General features: G+C 35.5%; 1 protein-coding gene across 2 annotated transcripts in view; it reads right to left on the reverse strand.

The window, feature by feature from the left end:
- Positions 1-14,572, reverse strand: part of DTWD1 (DTW motif tRNA-uridine aminocarboxypropyltransferase 1) — a 32,801-nt gene that overhangs the window by 13,532 nt on the left and 4,697 nt on the right. For both annotated transcript variants that reach the window (XM_020978275.2, XM_020978232.2), the window contains exon 2: positions 1,954-2,230. In XM_020978275.2, the coding sequence (XP_020833934.1) occupies positions 1,954-2,199 (246 nt within the window). In that variant the 5' untranslated portion in view covers positions 2,200-2,230. The remainder of the gene's footprint in view (positions 1-1,953; positions 2,231-14,572) is intronic.

Raw genomic sequence — 14,572 nt, forward strand, 5'->3', positions numbered from 1 at the left:
GGTAGAAATTGCAAAAATGAAAACTGCAGTGGAGCAGACTTTGGATTGAGGTAAAAGAAAAAAAGACTTCCTAACAATTACAACTGTAAACACTGAATGGGACATTTTAATTGAAGACTTCAAGCAAAGGTTGGATTACTATTTATCCAATATGTTGTAGAAAAAAATTTGATTTCAAGTATGTCTTGAATTAAATAGCCTCCGAGGTCCCTTGCTGTTCTGGGATCCTATAATAAAAAATCTTTGTAGTCTTGATACTAAATCATATTAAATAATTTTATATAATATGATGACGTATCATATTTGATTTACATCTTAGAAATCTTCATGTTATAAAAGTATATCATATATATCAGTAAATAGTTAGATACATAAAATATGGTTCTGTGGTCATTTACATAATGTATCAAGTCCTTGATCAGGAACACAACCTTCTCCATTCTAACTTTGTTTCTATGGGAAAACCAGATCTGATTTGTATCATTTCAGTTTAAAATGAATTTTCCAAAAATATGGCCTGCTGTGTAATAATATCTGTAATGGGATTCCATTTGCATCTGATGAAACTGAAATGATACTATGAACCATAGCTTAAAGTATACACAACCATGTCTTTCTTTTAGCAGTTCTGAGTCTTTGACTATTATTGGCTTTATTTATTCTCAATATTTCTTTGAGAGAAAGCACATATGTATGAGAAGGAAATGCATTCTCCATCTTCTGAGATTCCTGGGGGGGGAGGGAATACTGAGTGTAAATAGGATTCCATACTTCTTAAATTCAGGTCAAAGATTTTCCATTAGACCAGTGGTTTTTAAAGTAAAACTAAAGGATTTGAGCTGGAAAGTATCTTAAAGATTAGTTAATTCAATAGCCTATTTTACAGATAAAACTGAGGCCCTGAAAGGTTGAGGGACTTGCCAAAGGTCACACATGAAGTAAGGAGCCCCATACTTTTGTGCGTGTGCACGCATGCGCTCCCAAAAGGAAATCACAGAAAAATGTGTAGGGATCTGTTTAAGGTATATTTTCTCAGGAAGATGTAAAACATTGAAAAGAATTAAAACTTAAAACTTTTATAATATACCTGAAATACCGAGATTCCTACCAACGAAAAGAAAACTTTAAATACTGCAGTTGTATTACATACTTGCATTTCTCCAAACTCTTGAGAGCAGGGGCTGAGTTTTATGTTTATTTTATATTCTTCACAAAGTTGTAGATAGAACAGATGGTGCTGGCACATGAGGGATATTCAATAATTATCCATTTATTAATTAACCAGGAATCATAGACAATCCATCAAAGTGATCCAGAGAATAAAATGTTTGAAAACTACTGAATAAAATAGTATCTATGTTAATTGGTTCAGAATAGTCATACATATTACACAACATATAAAGTCAGTTTCTGCTTCATTTTTGTTACTATCACCACTATATGTCCTTGAATGAAAGTCTGGCTGAAATCCATCTATCTATTATGATAATGGTTGTTCTCTAGGTGAGATCTAAAATCTTTGGTGGTCTTCTGGGATACTCCAGGTGGTATACTAATTGGTTTTTTGAATGAGGTATATCATAAATATTTGTACGTGGCATGTTTTTGTTATAGACAATAATTAAAGTATTGAATAAAAATCTTATTTCTGTCACATCAGGTTTGTTATGAACCTTTTATCTGCTAAATATTTTAGTATGTTTAGTTCACTGAGCTACTTTGTGTTTATAATAAGAATGCACAGCAAGACAACTTGAAGAATTACTAACTTAAGACCAAACTCTTTGAGGCATATCATCCTAGTACTGGAATATTATTTTGAATTTGCTATCAAAAATGAAATTCACTTAATGGAACTATTTAACAACACTGTCAGCCACTCTCTACAGCAGAAATATACAGAAAGCTTTCTAAACCATTTTTCCACTCCAAAGCATTTCTTTTTTCACAAACCTTCACAACTGGAATCTGTTCAATTGGGACAGTTTCAACTGGAACATAACATGTGTAGCAGTAGAACATTCTTGAGCCTCCACATTTGAGACATTTGGCTCTGCCACTCTGCTGGGCTTTTTGGAGAACTTCCTGAGATGCTAAGCATAAATTTTGAAGGGGTTCTTCTTTAGTTAAAGAAGTGTTTTGTAATTCTTTTTTACTATCTTTGTCTTCTTTGAAAAATATAGGTGGATTCAGAGACATCTTTCAATTCAGAAATGAAGAGCTGATACACCTGTAATCAAAACACAACAAAGAACACAATCAAAAGCAAACGAAGAATTTCAACATAAAAAATTAGCAACAACAAAAAGCATGTGTGTGTATATATATAAATACATATACATACAGAAATCATACATACATATCTACATGTATTTACAGTTACACAAATACATTATATAACATAGTTACATATCATAGCATTATTGATTTAGAAGTGGGAAAGACTCTAGAGATCATAGAATCCAATTCCATCATTTTACAGATGATGAAACTGAGACCCAGAAAGGTGGTGACTTGCCTATACAAGGTATTAAGAAGATGAAATGGAATTTAAACCAAAGTCACCTGATTCCAAATACAGTACGATCCCCCCTTTTTACTATGTTGATATATACATATTAATTTAATTCAAAATTGAAATGTCAATAATGTGTAATGATTCATGGTAACAGCAATAAATATTTAAATTCTTTACCACTAAATTCTCATGGTACTTGAAAAACAAAATTGAAAATGGCAAATAGCAATTACTTTAAGTATACTCTTTCCATCAAAATTAAAAAACAAAAGGGGCCTATGAAAGTATTTTTTCCAGATATGAAGATCAATGATGTGGAAAATTCATTTTTCAATTTTTCAACTGAACTATAACAATTATTGTTGTCTCATACATTTTTGGTTTAGATTATGTGGTCATATCAATGAACAAGTTCCTACTCTACACAAGGCGCTGTGCTAGGCCTTCAGGATATAAGCACAAAAGATGAAACAATATTTAGTAGAAGTTTACATTCTAATGGGGAGAAACAAGTACATATATAAAATACATATACTTTGTATAGTGAATAAACATAAATATATGCAAAGTAGGAGGACATTAGCAGGTGTAGGAATCAGGAAAGACTTCATGTACAAGACAGTGATTCAGAAGAGGGAAGGAAAGAGTTCACTCCAAGTTTGTGGGATGACAGTGGAAAGGCACAGAAAAATGGAGTGTCATGGATGAGGAAGAGGGAAAAGTACAGTTTGGCTGCCTTACAGAAAGGAGTGGGAGTGATGTCCATCTAGGCTGGAAAGATAGTTTGGGGCCAAATTAAGTAGGGCTTTAAAAGCTAAACAGAGAAGTTTATATTTTATCCTAGAAACAACAGATCTGCACTTAAGGAAAATCACTTTGGCAGCAATGTGTGGGATGGACTGGAGTGATGAGAGACTTGAGACAGGGAGACAAACGAGGAGGCTGCTGCAATACTCTAGGTGAGACATGAGGAAAGCCTGAACTGAAGTAGAAGCTGTGTGAGTGGAGAGAGGGTTCAGATGTGAAAGATGTTGGAAACAGCAAGATTTGGTAACTGAATGGGTTACATGGGGTGTGAGAGAGTAAGGAATACAGGGATAAAATGAAGGCTGCAAACCTGAGAGACTGGAAGGATGGTGGTGCCTTCAATAGAAATAACGGAAGATGGAAGAGTTTAGGAAAACAGATAATTTTAGACGTGTTGAGTTTAAAATTTTTCTGGAGCCTCCAGTTTGAAATTTCCAATAGGCAATTGATAATGTATAACTGAAGCTCAGGGAGGAGATTAGGGATGGATATATAGATCTGAGAGTCATCTCCATATATATGAGAGTTAAACCCATGGGAACTGATAAGAACAGGGAGGGAAGATGGGAAAGAAGAGAGAAAAAGGGAGAGGTAGAGGAAGAAGGAGAGGGAGCGGAGAAGAAGGGAGAAGACTGTAAAGAATGCTGGACATGTCATCTCCAGAAAACTATATCCAAATTCAGATTCTGAAATACATCATGTAACTGATACTAAGTCACTTAACCCTTGTGAGTCTTATTTTTTTCCATCTATAAAAATGAGACAATAATACCTAGAATATCTATCACCCAAGGATGCTATAAGGATCAAATGAGATAGATAATATATATGCATATACATAAAAAGTATACTATATGTCAATTATTATTGGTTTATGTAAACAGTACACTGATTAGCACTATCAAGAGACACAAAATAAATAACTACGATACAAAGCTTGAATGCCAAAATACATTTTACAATTATGATTTCATGTTATATCAATAATGTAATTTTAAAACTAACAGTGAAATTACCAAAAGTTGGATCTATCTTAAAGCTGATTTTCTTCTCCCATTTCAATTTAATAAAAACTGACAAAAACAAAGGAGTTCCTACTGTCAAAGATATTAGAATCAGTAATATTCCCTATAAAATTAAATTCTTATACATGGTTCTAAAACTCTGGCTGTAAATTTTAAGTTTCTAAAGCAGAATAGTCTTGGACTTCCGCTTCTGGGAGCCAAGATGGCAGAGTGAAAAGGTAGTTGCTCTCACTCTCCCCTATCAACCTCTGAAAACCCAGAAAATATCACCCCAGAAAAAAAAAAACCCTGGAACACCTGAACTAGAAGAAAGACAAGGAGCAGCAGTGCAGCAGCCCAGCAAATGGGTCTCCCAGTGCCTCAGCAAAAACAAGGGGCCCCAGGCGGATAAGTACCCTGCGGCATTCATCTGAAAGGAGGTGAAGAAAACAACCTAAAGGCTTCCTAAAGCCCCAACCTTGCTGATTCCAACCCAACACCAGGTGAGCTGTAGGAGCCCTGAAGCCCCCAATTGTGAAGAGATCCTGAAGCCCAGGTGGTAGAGCAGGCAAACACCAACACCTGGACCTCTGAGTGCCTCAGTGAGGGTGGGGAACCGGTGGAAACCAGCTCAGAAAACCACTAGGAGTCTCGGCAATCCACTGCAAAGGAATCTCCCCGTGCATTAGCAGAAAGGAGGGAGACAACACTGCAGGGGGCCCCAGGCAGATAAACATCCTGCAGCACCCATCTAAAAGGAGCTGAAGAAAGCTAAAGGAAAGGAAAAGCAGGCAACCTAGAATTGCCTGAAAGTTCCAGCCTTGCTGATTCCAGCCCAACACAAGGTAAGCTGCCAGAAACCTACAGCCTCCAATTCCCAGCATAAGAGGCCCCAGAACGCAAAGCCAGTGACCAAGACCTAGGCTCCCAACACAAGAAGCTTGGGTCACTACCCTCTGTTCCCCAGCAGGAGAGCTCAATCTCTTTAAAGGCCAGGGAATAAAGAAACACCATGAATAAAAAGAAACATAACATAGATTCATATTATGAGAAGAGTGAAGATCAAGACAGAAATTCTGAAGAGGACAACATTGTCAACAAACCCACATCTGCAACAACAAAAGGGAATATGAACAGGTCTGAAGCCCAAAAAGCCTTCTTAGAAGAGCTCAAGAAGGATTTTAATAGTCAAATGAGAGAGGTAAAAGAGTCCTTCAAAAATACAATTGGCCAGTTGGAAAAAAATACACTGAAGAAAACAAGTCCCTAAAAAACACAATTGGCCAATTGAAGAAGGAAGGACAAAAACTAACAGAAGAGTACACTGAAGAAAACAAGTCCCTAAAAAACACAATTGGCCAGTTGAAGAAGGAAGTACAAAATCTAACAGAAGAGTATGCTGAAGGAAACAAGTCCCTAAAAAACACAATTGGCCAGTTGAAGAAGGAAGTACAAAAACTAACAGAAGAAAACAATCTGTTAAAAACTAGAATTGGACAAATGGAAACTAATGTCTCTATGAGAGAGCAAGACTCAGTCAAACAGAAACAAAAAAATGAAAAAATTGATGAAAATGTAAAATACCTCATCAGTAAAACAACCGACCTGGAAAATCGACTCAGGAGAGACAATTTAAAAATTATTGGACTACCTGAAAATCATGATGAAAAAAAGAGCCTGGACAGTATCTTTCAGGAAATCATAAAGGAAAACTGCCCAGAAGTCCTAGAACCAGAAGGGAAAATAACCATAGAAAGAATCCACAGATCACCACCTGAAAGAGATCCCAAATTGACAACGCCAAGAAATATAATAGCAAAATTCCAAAATTACCAGATGAAAGAGAAGGTGCTGCAAGCAGCCAGAAAGAAACAATTTAAATATCATGGAACCACAGTCAGGATTACACAGGACCTTGCAGCTTCTACATTAAAAGACCACAGGGCATGGAACATGATATTCCATAAGGCAAAGGAGCTTGGAATGCAGCCAAGGATAATTACCCAGCAAAAATGAGCATCATTTTCAAAGGGAGGAGATGGATATTCAACGAAATAGGGGACTTCCAAACTTTCCTGATAAAAAGACCAGAGCTCAACAAAAAATTTGATCTTCAAGTACAGGACTCAAGAAGGACTTAAAAAGGTAAATGGGACAGAAAGATACAATATGTTGTTAATAAGAGGGGGGGGGCTGTTTAAACCCCTACAAGGGAATATGACACTTGCAACCCTTGAGAACTGTATTTTATTACACCATGTTAAAGGAGTATACATAAAGAGGGTGGATATTAGTTGACTTTGATGTAATGACAAAAAAAAAAATCTAATCAAGTGGGTTAAATGGATCCAAATAAGTGGATCAATCTGATCTTAGAAAATGTACTGAGAAAGGAGGAGGCAGACAAGGGTAAATTCCATTACAGGAAAAGAAATGAAATCTTATTACAGCAGGGGGAAAGAAGGGAGGGGGGTGAGCATTGTTTGAACCTTACTCTCATCAGATTAGGCTCAAGAAGGGCATAATATAATCAGTTAGGTATAGAAATCTAACCTGCCCTATAGGCAGTAGGAGGGAAAAGGGGAAAGAAAAGGGGGGGGGGGAGAAGGGAGGGAAGAAGCAGTAAGAGTAAAGGGGAAGAAAAAGGAAAGGGATAATAAAAGCGAAGAGGGACTGAAGGAGGCAGTGGTCAAAAGCAAAACACTAGTGAAGGGGGGAAAGGAAAAAGGAGAAAGAAAAGCACAAATGGGGGGAAAAGGATGGAGAAAAAGACACAGATAGTAATCATAACTGTAAATGTGAATGGGATGAACTTTCCCATAAAACGGAAACAGATTGCAGAATGGATTAAAAACCATAATCCTACAATATGTTGTTTACAGGAAACACATTTGAAAAAGAGTGACACATACGGGCTAAAGGTAAAAGGCTAGAGCAGAATATATTATGTTTCAATTGAAGTAAAAATAGCAGGGGTAGCAATCTTGACCTCAGAGAAAGCAAAAGCAAAAATAGATCTAATCAAAAGAGATAAGGAAGGAAACTACATCCTGCTAAAAGGCACCATAGACAATGAAGTAATATCATTACTAAACATATATGCACCAAATGGTATAGCATCCAAATTCTTACAGGAGAAGTTCAGGGAGTTACAGGAAGAAACAGACAGCAAAACTATACTAGTGGGGGACCTGAACCTCCCCCCTCTCTGCACTAGATAAATCTAACCACAAAATAAACAAGAAAGAAGTTAAGGAGGTGAATAGAACATTAGAAAAGTTAGGTATGATAGACCTCTGGAGAAAACTGAATGGGGATAGAAAGGAATATACTTTTTTCTCGGCAGTACATGGCACATACACAAAAATTGACCATGTACTAGGGCATAAAAACTTCACAATCCAATGAAGAAAGGCAGAAATATTAAATGCATGGTTTTCAGATCATGATGCAGATGGAAAGATAGACTACAACATACCAAAACTTATGGGATGCAGCAAAAGCATTTCTTAGGGGAAGTTTTATATCTCTAAATGATTACATAAACAAAATAGAAAAAAAGGAGATTAATGAATTGGGCATACAACTAAAAAAACTAGAAAAAGAACAACTTAAAAATCCTCAACTAAACACTAAATTAGAAATATTGAAAACCAAAGGAAAAATTAAAAAATTGAAATTAAGAAAACTATTGAACTAATAAATAAAACTAAGAGCTGGTTTTATGAAAAAAAATAAAATAGATAAACCTTTGGTTAATTTAATTAAAAAAAGAAAGAAGAAAACCAAATTACTAGTATCAAGAATGAAAAGGGAGCTACCACCAAGGAAGAGGAAAAAACAATAATAATTAATTTTGCCCAACTATATGCCAACAAATTTGACAATCTTAGTGAAATGGATACATATTTACAAAAATATAAATTGCCCAGATTAACGAAGAGGAAGTAAAATACTTAAATAACCCCATCTCAGAAAAAGAAATTGAACAAGCCATTGATGAACTCCCTAGGAAAAAATCTCCAGGGCCAGATGGATTTACATGGAATTCTATCAAACATTTAAAGAACCATTAATTCCAATACTATATAGACTATTTGGGAAAATAAGTGAAGAAGGAGTCTTACCAAATTCTTTTTATGATACAAATATGGTATTGATACCTAAACCAGGAAGAGTCAAAATAGAGAAAGAAAATTATAGACCAATTTCTCTAATGAATATAGATGCAAAAATTTTAAACAAAATACTAGCAATAGATTGCAGCAACTTATCACAAGAATAATACACTATGACCAGGTAGGATTTATACCAGGAATGCAGGGTTGGTTCAATATTAGGAAAACTATCAGCATCATTGAGCATATCAACCAAAACCAACAGAAACCACATGATCATCTCAATAGATGCAGAAAAAGCTTTTGATAAAATACAACACCCATTCCTATTAAAAACACTAGAAAGCATAGGTATAAATGGAGTCTTCCTTAAAATAATAAATAGCATCTATCTAAAACCTTCAGCAAGCATTATATGTAATGGGACAGGCTAGAAGCATTTCCAATAAGATGGGGTGAAACAAGGATGTCCATTATCACCACTGTTATTCAATATTGTACTGGAAACTTAGCTTTAGCAATAAGAGAAGAAAAAGAAATTGAAGGCATTAGAATAGGCAAAGAAGAAACAAAGCTATCACTCTTTGCAGATGACATGATGATATACTTAGAGAATCCTAGAGAATCAAGTAAAAAACTACTTGAAATAATAAACAACTTTAGCAAAGTTGCAGGCTATAAAATAAACCCACATAAATCATCAGCATTTCTATATATTACCAACAAAGCCCAACAGCAAGAGATAGAAAGAGAAATCCCATTTAAACTTACTGTAGACATTATAAAATATTTAGGAGTCTACCTCCGAAACAAACCCAGGAACTCTATGAACACAATTACAAAACACTTTTCACACAAATAAAATCAGATCTAAATAATTGGAAAAACATCAGTTGCTCATGGGTAGGCCGAGCTAATATAATAAAAATGACAATCCTACCTAAGCTAATTTACTTATTCAGTGCCATACCAATCAAACTACCAAAAAATTATTTTATAGAGTTAGAAAAAATAATAACAAGATTCATTTGGAAAAACAAAAGGTCCAGAATATCAAAGGAACTAATGAAAAGAAATGCAGGGGAAGGTGGCCTAGCAATTCCAGATCTTAAATTGTATTATAAAGCAGCAATCATCAAAACTGCTTGGTACTGGCTAAGAAATAGGGAGGTGGATCAGTGGAATAGGTTAAATATGCAAGACACAGTAGTCAATGACTATAGTAATCTATTATTTGATAAACCCAAAGACCCCAGCTTCTGGGATAAGAACCCACTCTTTGAAAAAAACTGCTGGGAAAACTGGAAAAGAGTATGGCAGAAACTAGGCATAGACCCAAATCTCACACCATATACCAAAATAAAGTCAAAATGGGTTCATGACTTAGATATAAAGGCTGATACCATAAGTAAACTGGGAGAACAAGGAATAGTTTACCTATCAGATCTATGGAGAACAGAAGAATTCATGACCAAACAGGAGATAGAGAACATTATGAAAAGCAAAATGGATAATTTTGATTACATTAAATTGAAAAGTTTTTGCACAAACAAAGCCAATGCAACTAAGATTAGAAGGAAGGTAGAAAATTGGGAAAGAATTTTTACAACCAGTCTCTCTGATAAAGGCCTCATTTCTAAAATATATAGAGAATTAAGACAAATTTATAAGAACACAAGCCATTCCCCAATTGATAAATGGTCAAAGGATATGAACAGACAGTTCTCAGATGAAGAAATTAAAGCCATCTATAGTCATATGAAAAAATGCTCTAAATCGTTATTGATTAGAGAAATGCAAATCAAAACAACTCTGAGGTACCACATCACACCTATCAGATTGGCCAACATGACAAAACAGGAAAATGATAAATGTTGGAGAAGATGTGGGAAAATTGGAACACTAATACATTGTTGGTGGAGTTGTGAAATGATCCAACCATTTTGGAGAACAATTTGGAACTATGCCCAAAGGGCTACAAAAATGTGCATACCCTTTGATCCAGCAATAGCACTTCTAGGGCTATATCCCAAAGAGATCAAACAAATGGGAAAAGGACCCACATGTACAAAAATATTCATAGCAGCTCTTTTTGTGGTGGCAAAGAATTGGAAATTGAGAGGATGCCCATCAATTGGGGAATGGCTGAGCAAGTTGTGGTATATGAATGTAATGGAATACTATTGTGCTATAAGAAATGATGAACAGGCTGACTTCAGAAAAACCTGGAAAGACTTATATGGTCTGATGCTGAGTGAAGTGAGCAGAACCAAGGGGACTTTGTACACAATAACAGGCATATTATGCGATGACTAATATTGTTAAACTGAACCCTTCTTAGCATTACAAGGATCTAAGACATCTCCAGAGGCCTAGGGATGGAAAATGCTGTTCACATCCAAAGAAAGAACTATAGAAGTCGAATTGCTATCACTTATTTTTACCTTTTGTTGAGTTTTGTTTCATCTTTCTGATGGTTCCTCCTGTTGGTTTTAATTTTTACTTACAGTGTCACCAATGTGAAAATATGTTTAATAGGAATATAAATGCAAAGCCTATATCAGATTTTGCACTGTCTTGGGGAGGGTGGGGGGGAGGAAGGGGAAGAAAAATTTTCAACTGAAAAGCATATGGAAGTGATTGTTGATAAATCAAAATAAATTTAAAAAATCAAAAGAATAAAAATAAAAATTAATAATTTTTTTAAAAAAGCAGAATAGTCTGACTCAATGAAAAATGGGTTAACTATCACTGGAAGTCTTCAAAGAGTAGCTACTTTAGGGATGTTTTAGAATGATTCCTGATCAGATATAAATTGGACTAGATCACTTCCAAATTCTTTCTAAAATTGATATTCTGATAGGCAACTTTCAAAGTATAATCCATATTGAATCTTGGGATAAGGAATAAAGTAGTAAAACAGCTTTTTTAAATTTAGATTTTTTTCCCAAAGGAAGACAATCACTCAAGACTGCCACATATATACCCAAACTACCAAAATACATCTTGATGAGAAAAAAGAGGATAGAGGCCCCTTTGATTTGATATGCATTCCCCGGCTACAGACTATTTTTCTTATTATATTGCTTTATGGTATTTCGGTGTTTAACTATGAAGCCCTAGGCACTGGGCACAGACAGTGACAAAAGAAATGCTGCAAAAGCAATAGGAAATTTTCTGTGGTCTCAAAATATAGAAAGCAAAATGAACAAAAAATGGAGTGGAAAATAAAATATAATATAATTTGCTAACAAGAAGTTTGTGACACTGATTTAACCTCTCATCAAAGGCTTTCTTCAGACTGCAAATCACAGTGAGGTTGAAGCCCACATAAAAAGACAGCAAAGAAAAAGTATGCTGGTTATTAAAATAAGAGTAGCATATATTTTCCAAATCTACCCAAGGGGATAAACAAGCAAAAATTGTTCGTCTATGTTGATTACGTCCAGGTTTAGGCTTTTAAGGGGCTCAAAAAATAATAATTTAGAAGGGTGGTCAAACCTTTCTTCCTCATCTCACAAAACCACTCAGCAGATCCTTCCACTCCAAGTTACCTGGTTGTGAAATGGCTCCCCTAATTTATGTGTGTGACCTCAGATACTATTTGTAAAGTACTTTTTATATAAGGGAATAAAATGGTCACTCTATTGAGAAGGTAATTCCTTGGGGTTTTTAAGGCCCCACTTGTCCAAGAGATCAAAGGAAATAAATCCCATAGTGCAAGATACACATTCTTGTTACGATGTTCTGCTTTAATGAACAAGATGGTGTCAAGTGCAACAAGCCAATGAAATCCAACTTAATGTGCTACTAAGCCAATCTTATTTTAGCCAAACACTTGGGTATTGGTTTGTTCTTGTCCAGCCCAGGGGTCCTACAGACAATCAATTTTCAATAGCAGTAGCTTTGGGTTTTCCAGATTGTTGAAAGCATCCCTAAGGAAACTCAAAGTTATAGGGGTTGGTCCTGCCCCAGTTATGCTTTGCCTAGAGTTTGGGGTTTTCATTTGATAGGCTTGAGTTAACCTACAAAGATGAAAGAATTAACCAGACTACTGAATCTACTGAAAAATAATGAAGGAATGAGAAGGGGTACCTTCTCAGTATGGTATTTATTTAGTCTCCAAAAGGTCTGTGAGGACAAGAAATTTATTGGATGTGGTGCACATGCTACAAATGGATGTCTAGGAATCTCAGTTTGGTACAGTAGGACAAGCACTGAATTTGGAGTTAAAGACCGTGGATTCAAACTCTAGATCTGATATTTATTATTATATGACCTTGGCAAGTGATTTCCTTGTCCTGTGCCTCAGTTTTCTCAAATTTAAGACGAGAGAACAGAAACAGATAACCACTTAGGTACTATTCAGCTTTAATATTATGACCCCATTAATTAGGCTTCAGGAATGTGTGTGTGTGTGTGTGTGTGTGTGTGTGTGTGTTTGGTGGCATTTTGCTTCTCTTTCAGCTGCACTTTCATATTCCTATACTGTTGGCAGGAGGGTCCTGGGAAAACTTCTCTCCATAGCCCAAAATCAAACTGGTCACACATTCTCAGGGAGTATTGACAAAGGAAGTAGAAGTATTCTTTTTTTCCCTCTTAGATCTACGGTGGCCATACCCAGAAAAGACTAGTAGAAAACAAGTCAACTCTCTCCACAGGTTATCTAAATCACAGGATCTAAAGCATTATTCTTACTGTTCTAACAATTTGACACAGGAAAGTACACAAAGGATTACAAAAAGAAACCAAAACCATCAAATATCTTCCTACCACCAGGACCCTTCAATTTTGTAGCATGGTGAAAATAACACTGGATTTGGAGTGAAAAGACCTAAATCAAAGTACAGGGTATATAACAGCAAAGCCCTGACAGATTTGACTACCATAGATCTGAGCCTCCCATAGTCCCCGTACAGGAAAAGAGTACCCGGCAGGATGCAGACATATCCAGTTTAGTAAGTGACTGAATCTGAGAATTTGGGTCAGCATCAACCACTCTTTTGGTCACTTTATTTGAATCCTAGCAGTTCCAGATTAGAGCTGGGAAAAAACCTTAGAGATCATCTAGCCAACCCCATCACTTTGCAGATGAGGAAACAGAAACCCAGAGGGTTAAACAACTTGGAAAATTCTTAACCAAACTGGGGATAGAAGTGACCATAAGAGATAAAATAGATAATTCCCATCACATGAAATTTAAAAGCTTTTGCATGAACAAAATCTATTTAGCTAGGATAAGGGAAGCTATTAATTGCAGGGAAAATCTTTGCAGTGAATATCTCTAATAGAGTCTGATATCCAAGAAATACATAGTCTACCTTCATTTTTCACAGATTCCATATCTGCAAGTCTATCTACTTGATAAAATTTATTTATAACCCAATATCAATACTCTGTCATTCACAGACATGTGCAGAGCAGTAAAAAATTTGAGTCACCACCTGCCCATGTTCCCAGCTGAGGCTGAACAAGGCAACATTTTGCTTTCTTGTTTCAGACCTCAAACTATAAATAAGTGCCCTTTTTCATGGTCTATGTAATTGTCATCTAAAAAAATTTTTGTGCTTTTTGTTGGGAACTTTGCTGTTTAAAATGGCACCCAAGCACAGTGCTAAAGTGCTAAGTGTTACTATGCACAAGAAGGCTGTGGTGTACCTTAAGGAGAAAATCCATGTGTTAGATAAGCTTCATTCAGGCAAGAGTTATATATTGCTGTTGCCATCAGTTCAATGTTAATGAATCAATAATACTACACACCAAAAAAAAGGAAGAGGAAATTCACTGATCCATATATGAGGTCGATCCAGAAAGTGCTAAAGTAAATGTGACCAGAAGCTCACAGGAACCTAACCCTGTATTTCCCCTAGGAACAATGTTTCAGTATTTATGGCAACTTTGTAAAACATACTACCATGAATGATTAGAACTGACAGTTTGTATATATGAATATACACATATAATATATGTATACTATATATGCATACACACACATATATGAACAAGAGCCAATAGATAAAGGGTTAAAAGATATGAATAAACAATTTTCAAAAGAATTGCAAACTATTAACAAAATGAAAGATTACTCCAAACGATAAATGAAACACAAATAAAAAAAAACCCAA

Source organism: Phascolarctos cinereus, unplaced genomic scaffold (genome assembly GCF_003287225.1).
Source record: "Phascolarctos cinereus isolate Bilbo 61053 unplaced genomic scaffold, phaCin_HiC Scaffold_3;HRSCAF=262, whole genome shotgun sequence".
NCBI lineage: Eukaryota > Metazoa > Chordata > Mammalia > Diprotodontia > Phascolarctidae > Phascolarctos > Phascolarctos cinereus.